This window comes from Tupaia chinensis, unplaced genomic scaffold (assembly GCF_000334495.1).
Source record: "Tupaia chinensis unplaced genomic scaffold, TupChi_1.0 Scaffold000569_1, whole genome shotgun sequence".
NCBI classification, from domain to species: Eukaryota; Metazoa; Chordata; class Mammalia; order Scandentia; family Tupaiidae; genus Tupaia; species Tupaia belangeri.
This window is the reverse complement of record NW_006160083.1, coordinates 3,376,988-3,401,889: the sequence shown is the minus strand read 5'-3', so window position 1 is coordinate 3,401,889 and position 24,902 is coordinate 3,376,988. Positions and strand designations below refer to the sequence as shown.

Here is a 24,902-nt window from a genome sequence, read left to right as displayed (position 1 = left end):
ACAGGAAAGTGTCTGATCTCGTGGAGTTTATTTTCTCATGGGCCTTATACTAGGAAGAAAACTGACAAGGTTAAGGAAATAGAGAGTGGATGGAGGTGCTTTTTGAAATAGCTCAAGGAAGGTCACTGTGATTCAGTGGATTTTGTTGCTGTTATTCCTGTTAAATGTCTCTAATTTCCCTTCTAGATCCCATTTATTGCAAGTTACTTACACTGTAAATGCATTTAAATAGAAAAAAAATGCAAGTTAAAGTCAACTATTCACAGTATGACAGTGAGACACAGAATCCATCATGTTGTTTTGGCTTTACCTCATAAATGTGGTGCTTTATGTCTAGACATTTCCCCAGATAGCGTTTAATAGTTAATATATTTTGGAGCATACATTCCTCCTTTTATAGTTGTCGCAGAAAGGGTGTTAATCATCCTGTCTGCACCCTCTGAAGTGTTTCCTGGTCCCACATCTCACGCGCACCAGGCCCCTCAGCTGTTGAGTGAGTGCCTCGTAAAACTGTTTTTAATTTCTTACTCTTTTCTTCTCAGCCCTTATGTCAGTGGATTGGTATATAGACTATCAGCTCTCCCAAATACCAAATTTCCAAATTCTGCTTTTGGAATTTTTCCCTTTTTCTAGTTGTGATCAAAATTTCTCATGAACCTGGAGCAGCTTAATGTTAAACAGAACATGGTGGAGTTTGATACTGATAGTAGAGTGATAGTGTGAAAAAGTCTGTCTGTGTCAAGACAGGGAATCCTAGCCATGTTTAAACCAGACCTTAACTATCAGTTTTGTTTTGCTTTCTGGGATGCAGCGGTGACCTTTCAAAATAAATCGTGGTCCCTTTAGCAAGTCTTCCCCACAGAATAACTTGAGCTTCACGGTGCCTCTGAGGCAGGAGACTTTGGTGTGAGGCAACTATCACATTAAGGCTTTCAGGGATCCTTATCCTGGGACCCGTATGTTACCAGAATAAAGATGGACAGCAAGGGATTTCAGGGCTTGTTTCCTCTCCTTTTGTCTAAATGAGATCTTTAAACCCTTACCCAAGTTCATCCTTCTCTTTTAGGCAGAGAGGATAGAAAGAGGCAGAGGAAGAAAAGGGAAATCAGGAGATGTTATCCTTCTGTATTCCATCCAGCATGCATTTCTGATTCTTATCTTTTTAGTGTGCCATTCATTTTCCTCATAGTGATGAATTCTGAAAGCATTAAATAATTTAACTGTTGGTCTTTATAAGTCAACATTCCGATGATAACTCTATATTTGCTGGTTACAAAAAACTAAAAGCCTACTCAAGCCAGTTTAAATACAAAGACAGTTAAAATGGAAAAGTCTAGAGAGAAAATTTAAATTTCAGGCATAGTTTGATCTCGTCCCCATTTCAATTTTGTCCACTTTCTTTTGTTCATGCCTTTTTTATTTGTCTGCTTTCACCTCCAGCTTATTCCCTTCTAGTTGCAGGTCATCTACTCCCTTCCTAAGTCAATTGCATTGGGGAAGGAGGATTGATTCTTCCTCTAGGCTCTGAACAGAAGTCAGTCTTGCTTTGTTAGTAGTACCAACTTAACCCAGTCCCTCTGACCAGAGAAATCCTTTGTGCTAATCGGTTTATGCCTGACTTAACACTGTTTCCTGATTCAACCTTCAAGAAGGATGGGATTCTGTTAATTACCGAATTCCAATCAGGTGTCATTTCGGGGCAGAGTCGAGCCATCCAGATGCTAGGTTTTGGATGTGGTTACTTTTAGGAATATGTCTGATAGGATTTTGAGGTTGGCTGGACTATCAATAAATGTTTTACATCTCTATTTGATTCCTAAAGGTCTGTAAGAAATGTCCTTTTAGATTTTTGACCTAGGAGTTTTAGAGATGATCATGTATTGCCCCATAATTTATACGTAAGGAAACTGAATCTTCATAAAATTTGACCACTGTCACATTCACTTCCACTGTCCAGAGTTGAAACTGGCATGGAAAGAGCAAATATCTGACTTGACCCACCTACAAATATGTGACTTGGCCCCAGTGTCTGGACAGACATGGCTAATTGATCTTGTCGTTACTGATAAGGAATCGTGCAATCTGTGAGTCCTTTGGGACTAACATGTGAGTTAAAGCTTATTTGCCATCCTTGAACTAGAACTACGGTTGTTAGTCTCCTTGCACAGTGCTCCTTCCACAATGCATTGTGACCTTTTAAGTCTCTGGGTGATTTAGTTATGTCTTATGTGACAGTGAGAATTCTAAAAGAGCACTGGTCAAGTAGAGAATTGACTACTTGAAGATATACTTGACTTGAGGATTGAAAACTTTGGGTCTGGAACCAAATTTCCTCCTTTTCATAAACTATTATGCACGGCAGTGAACATTAAGAATTACACTGACTTTATTAATGATTCAGATGCTTGTTGTTACAGGGTCCATGTTGTATTTACAAGAAGCAAAATAAATGTGGCCTATATTTAAGTGAGAGTAGTTAGATTTTGAGTGAATAAATAATCTCAAGTAGTGATAGAAATTTTTATGGAGTAATTGGATATGGAGTAGATTTACCATCAAAGATGTGTTTTTAATGCTGACACATCTAAATATACATAGTTATAGACATTAAGCCTTTGAACGACATAAAATGCATGAATTATATGCATGTCCATGGTGCATGCTTTGCAACTCTCATCTTTCATATCCATACAGACATCAGTAATCAATCAACTCCTTTTGAGCCTCTACTCCAGCGTGAAGGTCTGTAGCTCAGAACTCCCAGATCCCACTATTGCCATCTTTACTCCTTGTAATAACAGTATTTTTCAGAATAGTCCACTGACTCTACAGAGATACTCACCATTAGGATTAATTGAACAAAAAAATAGATGATACTGGAAAAATAAACATAGTAATTCCCATTGCTGTTGTTATTGTCTGGTATTATGGTCGATCATTTCCTTAAAACACACCATTGATGTGAAATGGAGATATGAAGTTTTTATACCTAAAATTTAAAAATCTAAAGTTTGCAAGCATATTTTCTTATCTGAATGGTGCCTTGCAGTTTCTTAATTGACTCAAACATTGAATAAGTTCTACTAACAGTTGAACACATTTATAATTATACATGAATAAAGTGAAAATAGTGGATTACAGCAATATGATTGCCTTTTAGCACTTTTTCCATTTTTCATATGCACAACAATAAGTACACAAGGTAATGAAGCAACCAGTACTGGAGAATGCAAAAGAATTGTAAGCTGGGGGCCAGCAGATGGTGAAGCAGTTATATCACTGGACTTCCGTATGACCAAACACAGTTTGAGTCCTAAGCGGTGGCTTGAAACTCACACTGGGTGCCTATGCGTGCATGCCCAAGATCCAGGGAGGAGAATGGAGGAGAAGGGATTGGGGTGGGCCATTCCCCCAGAGAGGATGATTTCTCACTTTCCCTCACACTATCTGTGTGTCTCCCTCCCTCCCACCACCACAAGCATATGCGCTCTAGGGCAAAAACCCTCTTAAAAAACATTGTTAGCTGAATCCCATAAAGGTTTTAAAATTTTAAAAATTGTGTATTAGATTTGGAAGAAAAAGCATTAATTATATTGGTTTAAAAAATGAATACATGTATTTTTGGATTGTTGCTGTTGGTTAAAAGTAGGCAACAAGATTCTGTGTAATAAGCCTAGATCTAGGTAATACTTTTAATATAAGTTTCTTGAGGGAGGGATTAATAAGCATATTTGACTAGAAACAGCACATAACATGTATATTAGTTTTGTTTTTAATTAGATTTAGACAGAATTCATTATTTTTAATGGCTTTTCATTAGTGAATAGAAACCATTATTTGGATCTATTGTGGTAAAATAAATTCAAGGTGCATGCTTATTTTCAGCCAAGTACCTCTTATGTATTTAAAGAAACCATTGTTTGGAAGAAGAGTCATAGATACGTATTTGAAATCTCATGCTTTTAAACAAAAGTATGATTTATAGGCTCTAAAAATACAACTTTTATCTCTTTTTCTCAGGTCAGTTATTAACAGAGAACTCTACTGAACTGAGACAGATTACTGAAATTGTAGAAGAGTCTTGTGGCTGGCCCATTCTGTCTATTTTTATTGGGACTTTTCAAGTAGTTTTTCTGGGCATGGGGCAAAATTGTTTAACTCAGGGTTTCATTTGATTTTTGCTTGAATAGAATAACTAATATTAGTTTCAGACTCCATCTGCCTGAAAAAAGCACTGCACATCAACTGAGGCCTTAGACATGAGCCTAGATTTACAGTGTTTGTCATTACTTTCACGTGGGGAATTCTGTCTACCTTAAACAGGCCAGTTGGAATTAATCTTCAGTTGTGTGATTTATTGTCCTTACTGTAGAAATATGTCTTCCTGATGCAAGTCTACTGAATTGTAGCATCTCAAAATGAGAAAAATATAGTGATTTGTTAATGACACACTGAGGTGGTTGAAAGGGTTATTTTAATGCACAAATGAGCCATAATTTAAGCTAATAATGTTGTTTCTTAACGACAATTTATAAAGGTGAGTTTCTTCAACTTTAAGTATTACAAGGTTTTTAAATAGCCTTAAATAATGAATTATCAACCAGGAGGTTGCAGGATTTTTTTTTTTTTCTCTAGTCTCTCTCTTCTTCCGTCTTTTCTTCAGTCTTTATTCTGTGCAAACTCATATCATGCAGAAAGGATGGGACAACATCTCAGTATATTGATAAATCTGTGCCCACCTCCCTCACCTCTTATGCCATGTTCATGCCCCCAAAATAAATACCAGTAAATCTGACAAGTTTAACCCATTGAACAAAACTTGATCTTAACTTGGCTTCTGTGCAGTTTCATAAATATTTCATTTCGTTGGCAGAGTAACAAAGAGTTATCTTTTTTTTTTTTTAAGAGGATTTTGCTATAGGGCATGTGCGCTCACCAGAAAGACAGAGACAGAAAGTGAAAAATCAACCCCCAGGGGGGATGGCCATACCACAGTCCCTTCTCCTCCATTCTTCTCGGGATCTTGGGCATGCATGCATACGCGCCTGGTGTGAGTGTAAGCCACTGGGTCCAGGACTTGAACTGTGGTTGACTACATGGGAGTTTAGTGACATAGCCATTACTCTAATTGCTGGTCCCTAGAGAGTTACCTTTTGATAAGAATCAACTAGGAAACCTCCTCTGATATATTGCTACTAACTGATCTCTAAACTTTAGAAGTCACATCGTTTTTCATTGATTTCCATTTTTGTTTCCACCATTGAATCTAGAATACAGTATATTTATTGTCATGACTCCTTAGACTTCTCAGGTTTGTGACAGTGTTTTAGTCTTTCTTTTTCATGACCTCAACATTTTTGAGGTGTATGATCACATTTTTTATTTGAGTTTGGTCTATTTATTTCTAAACTCCACAGTTACAGAGTTTTGAGTTTGGTTCCTCAATTTCCTCAATTTGAGTATAGCTGATATATCCCTTATATTTGTGTTTCTCAGTTTCACTTTGGTTGATATATTTTTTATAATTAGACCTGAATTGTGGATTCATGGAAAGAATGCCGCAGTTGTGATGCACCCCGTTTTATCACATCCTGTCAGGGTGTCTCTGATAGCCACATGGTATTACTAATAAAGCCATTACTTGGTTAGGTGGTGTCTGTTTGACTTCTCCACTTTGAAGTTACTATTTTTCTTTCTCTACTTCATTCTTTGCAAGCAAGTTGCTAAATCCAGCCAGAGCTAGGACCAAGCTCCACTTCCCAGAAGGGGAGAAGGGAGCACCCTCTACAGAGTCTGGTGACACTGTGATCGTTTTATTCCATTCCTCTAGCTTGGCAGACCTTAGGTATTAGTGCACGCACCTGGAGGGTTTGGGCCTGACCAGGCCAGAGATTTGAACTGCAATCAACATAAAGGATCAAGCATCACTTGAGCAGCATATTACTCCTGCACAACCACAGAGCTGACTCCACACTTTAGACTCTTGTTTTCTACCTGGGAACTACCTGGGCAAGATGATCAGTGCCTAATAAATTTCTCTACACTTCAGGCAGTGACTCCACTCGAGTGTCTCCTCCTCTGTAACTCCTGTTTTGGGAGGTAGGGCTCCTCCTCTCTCTTGGCCTGTAATGCCTACCTCCACTTACCTTAGCCCATGCTTAGGCTACATGTCTGTTTCCTCTATGGCATAGTCAGTTTCTTGAGAGAGTGCTGCATGCTTCATAACCCAGTGACAAAGCCAGTGATCGAAGCAGCCACCACTGTTGACCTTTACTGTTTCATGTTGCTCTAACCACTTTCCATGGATGATCTCATATAATCCTCACAGTGTTTTAGTCATTGTTTTTTGTGACATTGACATTTTTGAAGTATATGGTCCATCCTCACAACTACCACTTGATGTGGAACACCTCATTGTACAGATAAGAAACCTGAGCTACAGGCAGCTTAAGTGACAGAGGAAACTTGATGTAAGCTGGGGTAATGCCATTCCCAGTTCTCAGCACTGTGCCTGATATGGAGGAAGAATTGAGTGAATATGTAGATGGATACAGTAATGGATTGATTAACAAGACTACATTTCCTTCCAGGTAGACCTCCATTGATTAGGCAAGTCTAGCAATGCACAGAAGAAGAGAATTTTTAAAGTAACAATGCTTCACAGTAGGCATTGAAAGCAAAGGTGTAATACCACCTCTTTTATTTAAAGAAAAAAGAAAAATCCATAATCACCCCTGTTGGACTTGTTAAGTTTGCACACAGATTCTTTAATGCATGGCATATATTTGTAGCTTATTTTACCTTGACACAGTTTAGGCTAATTTACTATTTCAATGAAGTAAAGGAATATGCATCTCTCAAGTTGATAACTTGACTTTGAGACCAAGGGAAAGAAGGATTCTTAGTAATCAGTCAGGGCATAGATATGTAAAATTAAAGCCAAAATAATGCACAAATAGCATGCCATAGTGTCATTAGAAGGCAGAGCTCATTTTTTTTTTTTTTTTTTTTTGAGAGAGAGAGTTTTGCTATAGGGCATGTGCACTCACCAGAGAGATAGAGAGAGACAGTGAGAAATCATCCCCCAGGGGAGGTGGCCACACCACAATTCCTTCTGTGCCATTCTCCTCTCCAGACTCTGGGTGTGTGCATACACACACACACACACACCTGATGTGGGTTGTAAGCTGCTGGGTCTGGAACTAAAACGGTGGTAGACTATGTGGGAGACCAGTAACCACTATGCCATCTGCTGGTCCACAGGCAGAACTCTTGACGGTCTTTAATAGCTCCTTCCAATTCATTTGTTTGTACCCAAAAAATGTGTATTAGGGACTTAGTAGGACCTATGCTAGGCATTGGTATAAACATGAATAAGATATACAAGCAGCCTGTTCTCATAGAGTTTACCACTAGTGGGAAGACAGGCAGGCAATAGTTGGAATAATAATGGAGATCCAAAGGCAGCCATGAAGCCAATGCCATGATATCCCAGAACCCCATGTGTCCCTGGCAAAGGGACATTTACACTGAGATCAAACATTAAGCCAGGGCTTCTACGTGTGTTCGTTAAATTCATTAAAATGAAAATATTTTTCATCATAGGTTGAGTAAGAAGCAGTATTAGATTCTTTTGATACTTACAGGTTGGCAGTATGTCTCCATCAGTAACTCATGCCTTTATGGGACTGGATAGTGGCACAGTGGTAGAACACAGTGAGAGTCAGACCCATATGGAAGGTTTCTGGGTTCATGTCTGGGGAGCTTACTGAATCCACTGGGCACGTATGTGCCCATGATCTGAGGCTGGCTGAAGCTGAAGACGATTGTGGTGTCAAGACCCTATTGGGCATGCCTTTCACTCCGTCTCTATTTCTCTGTCTCTCTTACTCATGTAAGAAAAAAAAGCTTAAAAAAGAAAAAAGATTTCATGCTTGTAACACAGGTGAATGGAAACTTACTTTGGACAGCCTCAAACTGCCCTGTGGTTTCTACCTCAACCCCACCTCTTCCTGGTTGGAATGTACCCTTGTGTATTGGGTGGTGATGGCAGAGTTGATGAGTTTTCAGAATCAGTCTAACTGCTGAAATGCAAATAATCCTGCTCATTCTAAGAAAGAGTCAAGAAGAAGAAACTAAAGAGCAAGTGACATTTCCTTCATTTTAAGAATTATTTTATATTGTTGCTTATTTATAGTTTTCATTTTTAGTTGCTAGAGGGCATATGAGCATGCCAGGGAGATAGAGAGAAAGCACTCTTCCATTCCCCACCGCCCCAAAAAAGGGGGCATGGTTACAGTGCAGTTTCTTCTCTGTTTCTCCATCCCGTCAGAATTTGGGGCATATACACACATATACATGGTGTGTTCTTCAAGCCACTGGGACTGAGATTCTAACCATAGTCAGCTTTGTGGGATCCAGCTACCTTAACTACTAAGCGATGGGTCAGCCCCTCCTTCATGTTTTCAGTGGGTAATGTCACACCTGAAAGAGGAGAGCTTCTTGCTGATTGTTTCTCATCCTCCTATCTAGGTTAAAGTTAACCACAGTCTTTATTTAGTGTCATGTTTTTTCCTTAAAAGCATTTATTCGAAGTTCTGAAAAACAAAGCTTTCAATACTATGAGACTTGTGCAACTGCAAATGATTAATGATATAATTCTCAGTCCTTTATAAAGTGTCTTAACACCAGAGAGATTTATACAGTGTAGAATGGCAATGGCGCTTTGATGTGAGAATAGGTAATCAATACCTGCAAGCTTGGAAAAAGTGTTCTATTTCCTCCACTAATGACATAGGGGTTTTTGCAAGGCAAGGGTGTCTGGAGCATGAAGCACTCCAAAGAAGAATTAATTTAAAATCTGAAGTGGAAGATCAGTTTCAATTAAAATTGCACTTGAACGTATATTGGGTGGAAGTGTGAAAGCAAGCATGTAGTCAGCTTAAATCTTCAGATTGTTACCAGTGAATAAATGAATCCCACTGGTGTGAACCCTGATTATATTTTCATACAGTGCTAAATTATATTTCATCTATGTTTGGAGGGTTATGAGAAATAATATGAATGGCAACTACTTTTTCATCATTGCAGAATTTTTTTTTTAGTTGTTAGTAGTAGGATAATTATCAGGTGTCTGTGTTTTTACCAATGTTGGCTTATATTCCTATATTTTTTAGAATCATATGTGTTTGGATTTATTTTACCATGTCCCATAGCATTTTTTCATTAGTGTGATTTTATTAGTGAGATTCTAGAAGACATTTTATACACACAGATATACATGTGTATTATATTAACATGTTTCTAACTTTTGGATATACAAGCCCCATTATAGCTCATAAAAATTCATATTTTGTTCAGCCTTCAGACATGTCAACAATTACTTCATTCAGTTTTTCACTGCATTCTTTTTGCATCTGAAAGAAAATTTAAGCTGTGACAATAATTAGAGACATTCCCTTTGTCCGCTTTGCCTGCCCCTTTTATTTTATTCAAATATGTAGTTGCAAGATGAAAGTAAAGCTTGGCTAACATGTATGCAAGTGTACACTTTGTCCCTCTGTGAATCATCAGTCAGGGAATTTGACCGAGCGCTGAAACGATGTGAGTCAAAGGCCCTGGACACTTTCACATTTAGTTGAACTCCTACAAAAAAGAAAATGGGGATGTTGATTTTTTCCCTAGGACATATTATGGCACTTGTAAATGACATGTTAGTTCCCAAGGTTGCTAGACCTTTGCCAATCAGTGAATATGTCTTCTTATAGTTTGTTTTTATTTTATTACTTAGAATAAAGATTAGGAAAAGTGACCAAGGCACTGGAGTGAAATTGAGGTAGTTGCTAAATAGAAGAATATGCATATCTTTTTTAAAAGTTTATTTATTTATTGAGAGTGAGAGAGAAGTATGCATCCTTGACGAGGTCTCAGCACACTATGATCTCCACTTCCCCCATTAGCTTTCCAGCCAGGCAGTATCATTCCCACACCTGGTGGTTCAGACAGACCCGGGATCCAAACCCTCCTTATCTGTATGGTTCTAGCACGTCAAAGGCACTACTGCCTGCACCGCTGCAGCTGGACCAGAATTTGAATCCTTTTTAAGGAGCTATGTTGATTGTTCTTGCTACTTTGAAGGTTTCATTGCAGTGACTGAAAAGATTCCCCTTTTTCATGGTACCATTGCTTCTGTCCACAACGAGCTGTATCAGACTTGGGGGAATGAACAAGTCATGGCGAGTGAGTAGATGGCAGCAGGCTGAGTGCAGGGCATTAAGCAGTAGGGAGACTTACCTGGAGGTGTCTTTGTGTCTTCTGTCATACTAGGTCTATAGGGAGGCACAAAAATGCTGCTTGATATGAAGGTTGGTCTCCTAAAGTCAGTTTGGCTAATCACCCTATTTTGTGTGATATGTAAAGAAATTAAAAGTTAAAAAAATCTAGGAGCTATCTATATGTAACATTCATGTTTATATGTGCATTATATATATTAACATATTGTAGTTTATTGACTAAGAAATCTGTGTTTTATCTTCTAAAACTTTAAAATGTATATTTATTCTATATCTCAGTCTCAAAAAAGGATTATCTTAATCTTTGTAGCCAACAGGCTACTCCTGATTTTTTTTTTTTAATCAAGAAGGTTAAATATAGGAAAAGCCTGGGAGCAGCAGTTAGTGTAATGGCTATGTCGTTGTACTCCTGTGTAGTTAACCACAGTTTGAGTCCCAGACCTGGCCGCTTAAACTCACGCCGGGCACGTGGTGCGTGTGTGCCCAAGATCCTGAGAGGAGAATGGAAGAGAAGGGATTGCGGCATGGCCACCCCCCATAGGGGGAGTGATTTCTCGCTTTCTGTCTCTCTGCCTGTCTCTGTCTTTCTGGCAAGCGCACGTGCCCTATAGCAAACATTAGAATTATCCTTCATGGTTGTATTCTCCTGCTTTATTTCTGGAATATGGGTCCTTTCTCGCAAAAAACAAAACAACACTTACTTGTTTGGGTACTGAGTCCAATCTGAAGGTAATTTTACATCTCCATGTCCTAGGAGAGATGTACAGACTCTGGGAAAATTGTAAACTCTTTCATAATTAGTCAAAGAAAAAAACTTATCTCCATACCTGCCTCATTTGTAAAGACTCTCATTGTGTTACTTTACGTTTTTTCCTTTCTCCTGTTGCAAACTCTTAAAGACAAGGAAGTAAATTGTGCTTAGGCTATTGTGCACAATTAATTAAGTAGGGAATATTCTTGTGAATAAATGATCTGCTTATTTTAGGAAACATATTTAAAAATTTTCAAAAATGCAGACAACTCTGACAGCCCTTCAGCCTAACTCCCTTAATCTGATTAAAGATAAACTTAGCAAATGTTTGATTGCAAATCAAGAAGCAAAACTATCTTCAGTAACATATCTTTTCTGAAATCTCAACACGTCAAGCAAATGGCTTCGATTCATCATTTTCAATACTCTGACCTCTTTGGAATGGGGACATATTCAAAAATGTGCTTTGAAAGTTGTAGTACCCAGCTTTCTACCTTTAATTCATTCCTTACCTGGCCCCTGAGCCATGAGAATTGAAAGTGTTGTTTTCTCTCCACAGGTGCCTATGGTCCTGAGCACTGGGTCACTTCCAGTGTCAGCTGCGGGGGCCATCACCAGTCTCCTATAGACATTTTAGACCAGCATGCGCGTGTTGGTGAAGAATACCAGGAGCTTCAACTTGATGGTTTTGACAACGAGTCTTCTAACAAAACCTGGATGAAAAACACAGGGAAAACAGGTAGACTATGGCTTTTTATTTGCCCGCAGAGCAACATAAAATATTTTTAGATTTTTTTCAGTGTTTAACTTAAGCACAACTTGCCCCTTAAATAGTTCATGTTGCTATAGAAAGCCTGAACTAATCCTTGATTTGAGAATCAGCCATGTGACTTTGTGTAACCATTCTGTGCCTCACTTAGAAAGAGAGAGAGAGAGAGAGAGAAATAGATATGTAAAGGTCTTGCTCCATCACCTAGTGGTTAAGGGAGCCAGATCCTACATAGCCAGTTGCAATTCAAATTCCAGTCTTAGAAGCTTGAAAAACATATAGTGGGTGTGTATGAATAAATGCATGTGTGTGCACAAGTGCCCAAAATCTAAATAGGATGTAGAAGTGGAGGAGAAGGGATTGCAGTGTGACCATGCTTCATTGAGAAAGAGGGAGTTTCTCCCGTCTCCCTGTTTCTGTGGCAAGCCCACATGCCCTCAGGCAAATGAAAACTAAAAAAATATATAAAACACAGATGATAAAATAGTATCTATATCAACCTGGCAGGCTTTAAGTTTTGGTTTTTTTTGTTTGTTTGTTTGTTTGTTTGTTTGCTTTTTAATTGCAAAAGGATGTGTACCCTCACTGGAGAAAGAAAGAGAAAACACTTCACAGTCCTTTTTCCATCAGGTCAGGATTTGAGGCCTACATGCACACAAGCCTGGCAATTTTTTCAAACCCCAGTTAGCCATGTGGAATCTGGCTCCCAGTGTACGGGGCCCACCCACTGCGCCACAGGGCTGGCCCTTGATTTAAGTTTTAGTTAAAAATTAAATTAGATGGGAACTAGAAGATGGCATAATGGTTACATTGCTGGACTCCCATGTAGTCGACTGCAGTTCAAGTCCTAGACTTGGTGGCTTAAAACTCACACCAGGTGTGTGTGCATGTGTGCCCAAAATCTCAAGAGTAGATTGAAGGAGAAGGGTGGTCATCCCTCGGGGGTGCGGGGGTGATTTCTTGCTTTCTTTCTCTGTGTCTCTCCAGTGAGCACATGCACCCTATAGCAAAAAATCTCTCTAAAAAAAAATAAATCAGATGAAAATTCAGTCTCCCAACTATACTGAGCACATTTCATGTGCTCAGCAGACACATCGGTCTGCTGGGTACCACTGTGGGCAGCATAGCTAGAGAACACTCTGTCGTAGAAAGTTCTATCAGATACCACTGCGCTATATACGCAAATGGGCGTATGAAGTTTTTATCTCGAGAGTTTGCTTTGTTAACATTTCTAATTATGTAAAAGTACAGATGAACAATCTCATCCTTCTGTGTATCAGACCTGCAGTTTGGCCTTTGCATTTCCTTCCACCTGTCCCTCTTGCGGTCTCGGGATTTGTGAGCGTGCAGCAGCACCTCTTTACCATCACTACGGTGAAAAGCTGCCTCCCAGTTGATTACAGTTAGGTAACTGTCACTTTATAGACGGCCATGGAAATAGCAGAGAATGTCATGCGAGCCCATTGTCTGACCTGAAAGTAAGTGTTGACATGTTCTCTTCTATTTGTGCTTAGTTTTTGCTGGGGGCTCTGTTGCCTATATCTGCCTAAAGATATTTTTTACTTATTTCCTGTTTAATAGTTTAGCTAGTAAAGCAAGTTTTCTCCCCTTACAGATTTATTTTTAAAACTTATTTTTTTCTACAAATGAGAGAAAGACAACTCCCCAGCAGAATCCTGATGCCATGATCCTACCTAGTCTCCAGTCAGCCCCAGATTGTAAGATGCACATGTCCTGTGTATTCAGAGAGGTTTCCAGATACAAACCCAGAACGTTCCCACGTGGGCCAGCCTCACAGATCAGCCTCATAGAGTGTCATGTTTTATCATGGCCTGGGACCTTTCTCTCTTTTTCAATGAATACCTGCAACCAGGAATGTCACTGCAACCCCCTCTTATGGAGACCCCTTTCAGGAGCTTAGGCTGTCTGAGGCCCTCAGACTAGGCTAAAATAACTTCACTCTCAGTCCTTTTTCTCATTCAGATAGTGGGTTACAGAGTTGCCTTTTCTTTTAACCTAACTGGCTGCTCTGGCAGCTTTGGGGGTCCATTTTCTTTCTCCAGAGTAGCATTTGCCTAAGATTATTCATGACTGATTGCTGCTTGAGTTGGCTTCTTCATTCATAGAATTGCTTCCCACTCACTCAGCACAGTGATTCTTTTGCTTTAGGCTCTTTTTTGTAAAGCACTTATAAACAATTCTCCTTCCTGTTTTGCAGCAGGCTACCCTCTCCTGTACCTTGATTCATTTATTTGAGTAACTGCTCAGGGGAAAACTTGTGTACTGCCATAATTCACACATATCTTTTTCATTCCCACCTCTTTACTCCCCAGCATAGATTTGTGTGCTTAGCATTACAATTTGGAATTTCTCTATCAGTGGTCCCACTTTATATTTCAAATATGGTGTCCTTCCAAGAACTGCAATGGGAATATTAGTCCTTAGACCAACCCGAATGCAGTGGACGAGAGCTTTGCATGTGAGGTTTAACCAGAGCTTAGAGTTGAGTGCCATCTTGGTGCCACATTCCAGAAGCCTGCCAAAGGCAATTCGCTAGGCTCTCTGATACGGTTTTCTACTTGACTTGCAACACTTGACAGCCTTCTGCAAAGATAACACGTTTCAGTGACAGCTTTCAGCTTGGTATCACCAATGACAGGTTTTAGACGTGTGTAGAGTTCACTCAATGCAAGTTGATTCATGACCTTGGTCTTCCAGAAGCTGATTATCAATCTCTGTCACTCTGCTAACTTCCTGGTGTGATCCACAACTTGTTGCACATCTGAGAGTGCACACGCCTGATTTTAGAGCACAGCTTTCCAAATACGATCACATCTGTCTCAGAGATTCCAGAAGCACAGCCTTCTGGGAAACAGAAATAAATCCTATTACTTTAACTTAAGTTGTACTTATTTTTATAAAATTTATGACATAATACCAGATAGTCTAATATCTCATAAGTACTCCAAAATGATTCTCTAGGAGAGGTGTGACAACCAGTTACATGAAATTTAAAATAAGAACATGGATTTTTTTTTTTAACTCTCTTGCATTTCCATTTACAGTGATTAGGCTTGTGTTTGCTCCTTTTCTTTTACAGCGCTAACCTAAAAACTTCTTTCATCCTGTAGAGCTTATAAAAGAATGCCAAATGCAGTAATAACTTTTCAAATATTTTGGAGAAATGAAGATTCAGTTTATCTGTTTTACATGGATTATGTCAGTTCAATGGGACAGCATTCATCAGTGTTGAGTGCTGTGGCTAAATTAAGGTGGGGTTCGTAATTTCTACAGCAAATATTGGGTTATTGGAAAAGCTAGGTCTCATTTTTACATAGAAAATCACATCATGACCTTTCTGACAATAGTATTGACTGGCAACGTGGGTAATTCCAATGTAATATATGTGTGTGTGTATGTATGTTATGTATATATGTGTATATGTATGTATATATGTGTATATGTATGTATTTTATATGTATATATATACACACATACATATATATATAATAAAATTTTACTATAGTTTTGAAAGATGTTACACTTGAGGAAAATGAAGGGTAAAGAAGGCATAGTACCTACATTTTTTTTAAACTGCAAGTGAATCTACAGTTTTTCCAAAAATGAAAAGTTTAATTTTTAAAAATCCCTGCATATCATAAGCCACATGATTTATCTTTCTTGCAACCTCCGTTTTATATCTGCCTTGCATGCTTACATGAAGAAAGCAACTTTTTTCTTAAATCATTAATTTTTAAGCAAAAGATGTTTTTCTTCTTTAAAAGTATTGTCTGGAACCTGGTAGTTCCAGAAAATAAATTTATGAGAGGTTTTTTATTTTTTTTTCCTCAAGAAAATTTACAAGTCACTTATCTGAAAAATAGACTCTGTGTTTTGGATATTAAAATAGGAATATAAAAAGCTAATATTTAAAGCAGCCTATTACATGCAGACAGTACCTTTCCCATAAAACAGTTGAAATGTTCAGATCTGTCTCAATCCCCTGAGAGTGCTATATATCCAATTCAACATAATCAATAGAGCAACTTGGTTGTACCTGGCCCACTTCTCAAAAGTTGTCTGAAATCTCTTTACAAGACAGATAGTATCTCTCTATTTCTTCCTGAGGAGCCATAACTGTCTATTGTGCCAGTTCTCATTTGATTTCATCTTAAGTTATTTCCCTTTCTTTCATTTTTGTAGAATGAAAAGATAATTCATTCATCAAGAACATTTCCAGATAATCTTGCTCTTCCCAGCATTAGCTCCTAGCTAAATGATCAGAATTTAAGACTTAGCTGGTGCTTCTGATGTATGTTAATAAGCAATGGTCTCCCATGAATTTTAACTATTTGGAAGGCTTTTCTTCTTTTTTAAAAATTATTTTCACTTTACGTCACTTTTCATTTTACCATTTTAGCTATAGGTTGCATGTTCTCACCAGAGAGAGATGGGGAAGAGAGAGGAGGATTGAGAAAGCACCCTCAATGGGGAGTGGCCATGCTGCAATCCCTTTTCCTTCACTGCTCCTCTCCCCAGACCCTGGACATGTATGTACACATGCCTGACATGTCCTTCAAGTCACAAGGTCCAGGACTTGAACCATGTCAGTCATGTGAAATCTAGTACGTTACCCACCATGCCACTAGCTGACCCCTTTTTCTCTTTTTCCACTTTTTCTTACATCCCATACCAAGGATGAATAATAAAATGTGTTTGTCCCTGGGCACATTACTCCCACTTTCCCTTTTTGTATTGGTTTACTATGAGGGGAACTTTAAAAGTTCATAGAAAAACAGAATTAAAACAATTTTTTAAGGTTTTTGTCATAGAATGTGCACGCTTGCCAGAGGAGACAAAGAAATGGGAAGTGAGAAATCACTTCCGAGGGGATGGCCACACCGTGACTCTCCTTCAGTCTTCTCTTGGACTTTGGGGCATACACATACATGTACCCAGCATGATTTTCAAGCCGTTGGGTCTGGAACTTGAACTGCAATTGACCATGTAGGAGTTCTGTGCCTTAACTACTACACCACCTGCTGGCCCCTGGTATGAATTATTTTAATGCAAAAAAATTATTAAAATCCACACCTAGTCTTTTCATAGTATCAATTTTCTATGAACTTGTTGAAGATCCTGCCTAATTTTTTTCTTGCTTGCATTCTCTCCAGTATGTCTGCATATACCACATAGATGAAGTTATGAGGCCATTGTTACCTTAATAAAAGAAGATTGATTATAGGGAAACTAGGTATAGATCAGTAGGTCAGGAGCCACTAATTAGTATGTTGATTAAGACAAGGATTAGGGGGACCAGCAGTTGGCGTAATGACTACATCGTTGGACTCCCATGTAGTCAACCACAGTTCGAGTCCTGGACTCAGTGGCTTAAACTCAGGCAAGGCGCTTGTGTGTGTGTGCCCAAGATCCCGAGAGAATGGAGGAGAAGGGATTGCGGCATGGCCATCTCCCCTAGGGGGTAATTTCTTACTTTCTGTCTTTCTGGCGAATGCATGTGTCCTATAGCAATAACCTCTCAAAAAAAAAAAAAAATCTTGCATTCCCCTTATTTTACCTGGCTCTTTTAACTTTCACAGTAGACACAGCACCATCTGCGGTTTGCTCTTGTTAATCAGCATCTCCCCCATCCCCACTCCCCACCCTGCATCCTTTCCAGTGTCTAATACTCATTCTACATGTTTCTACTTCTAAGAGCCCCTTTCCCTCAATTTTCATGTCTGAGAGAAAGAACATGTGGAATTTCTCTTTCTCTACTTTGCTTATTTCACTTAATGTAGTATCCTCCAGACCCACCCATTCAACTTCAAATGACTGGATTTTGTTCTTTTTAAATAACTATATAGTAATCTAAAGGAAAAACTATTTTTCCTTTATATAAATAATGTAAATTGTTTATGTAATTGCAAGCTGGTATAAAGAGAAAAATGAAATGTTAACAACCTCGGTTATTTCCATGTTCCATTTTTCATGAAGCAGGTGGCCCAGGCTAAGTGTCAGAGGAGGAAGTGTTAAGGAAGAGTCTAGAATGTGTGTGTGTGTGTGTGTGTGTGTGTGTGTGTGTGTGTGTGTTTGTATTTCTTTTTTTTTTTTAGGTTTTTGCTACAGGGCACATGCGCTCACCAGAAAGACAGAGAGAGACAGACAGAAAGTAAGAAATCACCCCCCAGGGTGGATGGCCACGCTGCAATCCCTTCTCCGTTCTCCTCTCGGGATCTTGGGCATGCACGCACATGCGCCTGGTGTGAGTTTAAGCCACCGGGTCCGGAACTCGAACCGCTGTCAGCTACATGGGAGTCCAGCGACATAGCCATTACGCTAACTGCTGGTCCCTGTATTTCTTCATAGCTTTCTGTTTGGACTTTCTGTTTTTGTTTCTATTCTCCTTATATTACCATTGGCCCTTGTCTTTCTCCATATAGCTCTCCACAAGCTTTCACGGTTTTGCAGGTTAACTGTCTTCCATGCCTCCTCTTGTGCCTCCCATTTAAATTTGCCCTCTCCCTTCCTGCCACTTGTGCCTGTTTTGCTCCCTTTCTATCATCGATCCCTTTCTCTTCTTCTTCCTGTCCTGTGCCGTGTAGCTAACCACAAATGAGAACGGAAGTTTAAAAAGTTTTTTTTTTTTTATTTACTGTTCCTATAGAGATTTTAGTGTTCCTATTCGGTGGGGTATTTTCATTTCAATAAAATCTCTTTCATCCCTAATAATGTTCGATAGGGAAAGTCTCAACAAGGGAAGTACACAGTTGATTCCCCAAGTATATATTCTTGGGGATCCTAACCTCATCAAATCATTACTTGTATTACTATAGCATTTCCACACCCACCTCAATTCTGTTTTTGGTGTTTTTGTTTTGTTCTGTTTTATTTTGCTATAGAACTCATGCACCTGCCAGAGAGAGAGGGAAAGTGAGAAATCATCCCCCAGGGAGGATGGCTTTGCCACAATCCTTCCTCCTTCAGTTTCCTCTCAGTGTTTTGGCTCACACACACAAGTTCCTGTTTTCAAGTTGTGGAGTCTGGGATGCAACCGTGGAGTTAGCTATGTGAGATCCAGTGCCTTAGCCTCCACTCCACTTCCTGAACCCCAACTTCAATTCTTAATGATCCTTAATTGGTATACATGTGGGGCATTCATGATAGACTAGTGTCGGGTTCTTATACCTGGGTCACAGTTTCTTTTTTAACTCCTGAGTTTTGTTTCCATCGGTCATTTCACTCACAAAGAAGCCGCCAAGCTTTCTGATTAAAAGCATAATATGAGCCAAATGGACAGATGTTTGGAAACATCTGGGTGTTTAGCAAAATTTATATTGGGCATGCCCACTCCTGTCTTTGTAGTACCATGGGGCATCTCTGGTTAGCTCAAGGTTGTCCCAAAAAGAAAATTTAATTTTTAAAAGTCCATTTCTCAGGACCCGCAGATGTCATAATGGCTACATCACTGGACTCCCATGTAGTTGACTGTAGTTTGAATCCCAGACCTGGTGACTTAAACTCACACCAGGTGCGTGTGTATGTGTGCCCAAGATCCCAGGAGGAGAATAGAGGAGAAGGGATTGTGGTGTGGTCATCCCCCCCGGGGGGTGGGAGGATTTCTAGTTTTCTATCTCTGTCTTTCTGGTGAGTGCATGTGCCCTATAGCAAAAAAAAAAAAAAAATTAAAAAAACCTCTCAAAAAAAAAAAAATCCATTTCTCTTTGGGAGAATCCTAAGTGTGTTTTGGCTTTATACTTTATAAATATTTCTACTTCTTTTTTTAAAAAGAATTATTTTATTTAACTTTATTTATCTATTTATTTATTTTTAAAATTTCGACCAGAGAGGAACAGAGAGAGAGAGAGAGAGAGAAAGCAAGCCACCAGGTCTTGGAACCATAGTCGGCCATGTGAGAGTCCAGCACCCTAACCACCATGCCACCCACTGACCCCAATATTCTATTTCAAAGGCCCAAATTTTTGGTTCTTTCTTCATATTACTATTCAATCTTACCTGAAATCTGGACCTGTGTTTTAGAGTGACTTCATTAGGCCTCTCTTTGGCTCCATATACTATAAGCTCTGTTTATTTCTGCTCAGTACCATTTTCTTCCTGCTATCCACACAGCCCAAGTCCCTCCCATGGTCAGATGGTAGGAGCTAGTTTCTGCATAGACAGAAACTTACCTAACCAATTACCCTGAACTTTGAAGGGCATTTTTAGTTTGCCCCTTTTCTTGTCAGAAATAACTGTCCACTAGAGTCCCTTGTGTCGTATCTTCTATAGTTAAAGGGTTAACTAGTCCAACTTGTTCATTTAACGCATTCCTGAGCCCAACAACTCAGAAGCAAATAAAAATCCTTAAAGCTGAAAGACAAAGCCTAGAAGAAAATCAGTAATGTTTTAGCCCTGCATTATATAAAAATGGAATTTAATTTGTAATTTAAATGGGTGTCTTCTAAAGAATCCCATGATCCCTAGATACTCACTCATCCCTTCAAGAGTGAGCCTCATTTACATAGAAAACTGGGAAGAGAGCATTTTTCCAGCTCTGATGTAAAATTTTTCTGATCACCACTGATAACACTGCCCTGTTTCAAAACAGAAGGTACCAAAGGCAGTTTACTATGGAGCATGGAATGTCTTAGCATGACAAAAAAATATTTTGCATCCTTTTAGGAGAAAACAAATTTCTTCTTCAAGGTATGACCACTCCTACTCATCCCTGCCCCCGTGTACAGCCTGGAGGAGGAGCCTTGGACACAGCGAACCTAACGAAAGCTATGACCTCCCTAGGATAACAGGACTCCCTTTATAACAAGACTACCTGCTTTATGCTATCATGTTGTATATGAGTTGCAGTTCTGAGTATTGTTCATCTGTCAACCCTTATGACTGTCTTAACAGACCTGTGATGTAGCAGCTGTCTTACTCTAGTTACACAGAACAGACACTAAGGCTCCAAGAGGTACAGAGATATTCTCGCAAATGGACAGCGGAAGATCTAGGATTAAGAGTCAGACCTACTTGCTTAAATCCAGCTCTTAGGCTCCATAGGTGCACCCATACTCTGAATTTTACTTCTCACCCCAACAGGGCATAGGCTCTAAAGTCCATGGCTAACTGCTACAGTGGACTTTTGGATCCTAGGTTAAGCCCCAAATTTGGAAGCCTCGGCTCCTCCATCTCGCTCCATCATGTGCTTTGGTTTCATACAATCCAAGTTAGCAGTTTAGGCACCGGAGGGGTAGTTCTAGACAGTCCACTCACACGTACCTTTCCTGCCTCACATCCCTGTCTCATCTGTCTTAGTTCCTGCTGCTATAACAAAATCCCCTAAACTGAATGACTGAAACAAACATTTCTCACTGTTCTGGAGGCTGGAAGCCCAAGATCAAGGAAGTTGCAGGTTTAGTGTTTGGTGAGGACCTGCTTTCTCTTTTATAGATGGCACCTTCTTGCTGTGTCTTCACATGGTTGAAAGGGTAAGGGGTTGCTTCCTGGCCTCTTATAAAGGTATACTAATCCCATTCATGAAAACACCACCCTCGGACCTAGTCACCCTTCAAAGACCCCAATTCCTAATATTGTCACATTAAGGATTAAGATTTTAATTTATGACTTTTGGAATAACACAGACATTTAAACTTACAACATTCTCATTTTCCAATATTTAGCTATTTGTTTGCCACCTTTCTAATTTTTGCCTTATCTGGATTCAAGTCTCAGTGCTATGTTATTTTTAAAAATCAGAATTCTTTTTTATGTATTCTTGTAGCATTATTTACTTACTAGTTTTTATTTTGATATATCTATTTTTTTAATTCAGAAAATTGATTTACAATGAGAACTTTTTATCTGCTCTGGAAGTGGAAAAATCAATGCTATTTGACACTGTGTGTGCTCAGAATCTTAGAGGTGAATGGAGGAGAAGGGGTTGTGGTACAGTCAATCCTCTGGGGCGTACCTTCTCTCTCTCTCTCTCTCTCTGTCTCTCTCTCTGGTGAGCACATGCTCCTTATAGCAAATACTAATAATTTTTAAAGAGATTTAAAACAAAACAAAACAAAAAACCTGGCTAGGGCCAAACAGTGCGTTACAGAGGCAACGTCAACACTTTGCGAGACTGATCCACATGGGAAGGTTCTAGGTTCATGTCTAGACATCTTCCTAAACATTCCAGGTGCACAAGTGGTCCAGGACTGGCTGAAGCTGGGGGTGGATTATGGTGGACTAACAAGAACACTTGTTGAGTGTTCTCTGTCTCTGAATCTTTGTCTCCATTTCTTTAACTTATAAAATAAATAAACAAGCTTGAAAAACAAAAAGAGTAGACTCGCCAAGTAGGCATTATTATTATTGCTATTTGAACAGTGGAGGATACTGAGGCACAGTGAAGTTTTAGGTAACCTTGGATCATGCTGCTTGCTATCAATTGCAAAAATGGGATTTCATCTACCATTTGAGCTCTACTGCCTAAGACATTCCATGTTGTCTAGTAACTGCCTTTGGTCCATCCTGATTCAAAGCAATGCATTCTAATCACTGGTTGTCAGGAAACGTCTACATGATAGCCAGGAAAGTTCTCTTCACAGTTTTATATGTAAACAAAAATAAAAGCCATTTCTGGAAGAAGCGTGTGTGTATGTAACATGCTGTGGGCTCTGGTGAGAAATACTATAAAATGAAAAATGAGATTAATGTTTCAGATTGTACAGCTCCCTAATTATGCTTTTAATTATTCATATAAAACAAGTAAAATGACCCCTGACAGAGACATAAATGATTTAGGTAAAATCAATTATTTATAAGATGATGCTGAGTCCCTGTGTGTATTGTAACAGATGCACTCAAAATACTTTGCCTTCGTCCTTTGGATACAAAATGTTGTATATAGGATTTATAACAGACTGAGAAGAACGTCAGTCTTAAAGACACTACCAAGCTTATGCCTCAGTATTTTGACATTGGAACTCAAGGTGTATGGTTGGTATCATGCAATTTCTTTTTTAATTGCCCAGAGAGCATGTACTTTTGCCAGAGAGAGATAGAGAAGGCAGAAGCACTCCCCAGTGGGACACAGTCACACAGCAGTTCCTTCTCCATTTCTTTATCCTGTCACAATTTGGGACACATACACACATGCTCCAGGTATGGTTTTCAAGCCGCCCGGGCCAAGATTTGAACCAAGGTCAGCCATGTGGGATCCAGTTCCCTTAATCACTAGACTACAGAGCTGGCACATAATGTGCAATATTTTAGAAGATATTTGATAGTACCTTTTAACATATATATGTGTGTATGTGTGTGTGTGTGTGTGTGTGTATATATATATATAATGTATGTATATTATAAATAATATAAATCCAGTAATGTTTTAGATAATATTTTATCTTCTACAGTATTCTGTTTTAAGGATCACAAAATGATAGGCCCTTGCCTGTTTTTACAATTTGAAATGGTTAAAAATAAATCAAAAGGAGAATATTTTTATCACTTGAAAATTATATCCAGGTTCGCTAAGGTTAAATAGTTTTATCCAAAAATAGCCCTGCCCATTATGTACTGTTGTTGGCAGTTTCTGACCTACCACGATGAGACTGAGTAGTTGCACCAGAGGCAGATGACTTTCACTGCCTCAAATACTTGCTAACTGCCCCTTGACAGGAAAAGTTTGCCAACCCTTGTTCTGAAACATCCCCAACGTAGCATAAAGGTGGAACAATGCCATAGCGTGTTTAATTGGCACAAGAAGCACTTGGTTTTATTTTATTTTATCCTTTAATTCACTATTCCACTAATTGAACATTCACTGTATATTTTTTCAGAAATTGGAGAAAAACTGCATTTTGAATGCCATAAAGAGGAATTTATAAAAAAGCAGGGTTCCGTCACTTGCTTTTAATGCTTCCTTTATGTAGAGAAGTACTGAAACTAATTGCACTGTTTTAGAAATGGGTCATTAGGCTAGTCCTATCTTTTATGGAAACCTAATTTTCATGCAGGATTTCTCTCTGGAGTTTGTAACTGGAATCTCTTTAGGAAGAAGAGACAACGAGGAGAGAGCTTTCCCATGGCTAACACAAGCTTGGCTTTGATCACAAGCCATTCAGTGTATCGGTTGGCATCTTATATGTATTTAGCAGCCAATAAGTATTTGTTGAATGAATAGATGAATGAATCTACTTTAAGATAAAAAGGGGGAGTATAACATCTTTAATTTTTTTATTCATTTAAATATTACATTCCTTTTGGAAAAATAGTATTTTTGTTCATATAAATCTAAATTAGTTTCAATTCCTCATGTTTCAAAGGAGTGATGTTCATTCTTGAAATGTGGGATTTGAATTCGTTGAGGTTTCCTATGTTGTAGACACTCATGTATTCTTTTGGATGGGCTAATGAAAATATTCTTGTGCTTAGAATGAAAAGAAGCAGTAAAGAAAACCTAGTTACCTGCCCGGATTTGAGTGATTTGACAAGTTGATTTTGCCCTGCACTTTCCTGGGCACCCTTGTGAAATATAGAGAATACAACCCTCAATCTCCAATGCCTTCTGCTATTATTGCCCTAATGTTGGAAGAACACACTTTCTGTTTTCTGTTATCTCATCCAACTTTTCTGATCACAGAAACATGCCTTTCACATAGGGCTTATACATACTTCCCATCTCGTTCTAAACCTAGAATCTTGGGGTAATACTAAGAGTGAGCACTTAGAAAGAAAAATATCACTTTCCGGGTAATTTTGATCATCTAGAGATTTAGGAGACACTGATTCAGAGCAACTTTGTCATTGTCTCCATTTTTTTTTTCATCTATTAAATAGATAAGAAATTCTGACATCATTTCCTGGAAATTGTCATGATTTAGAGCCAAATGGTGATCTGGGAGCATTCTGTAGCTCGAATGTGCTAATTTATTCAGACTGGTGTTTTTTACTTTTTTTTTTTTTAAGCAGGTGTATGAAGTAGTTTACATCATGGTAACCATGAACTTTATGAGTTAGAAGCAAGAGAAGAACTCCTTGGTTTGGATTTGAAACTCACTTTGTTTTCCCCCATTTTTTTCTCGTTTTACACAGTTGC

General features: G+C 38.8%; 1 protein-coding gene across 1 annotated transcript in view; it reads left to right on the top strand.

Moving 5' to 3' along the window:
- The window catches only part of PTPRG (protein tyrosine phosphatase receptor type G), a gene marked incomplete in the record, with an annotated part of 820,292 nt that overhangs the window by 452,889 nt on the left and 342,501 nt on the right, over nt 1-24,902 (top strand). The window contains 1 exon segment of the mRNA XM_027775507.1: nt 11,603-11,782. Coding sequence (XP_027631308.1) covers nt 11,603-11,782 — 180 coding nt within the window.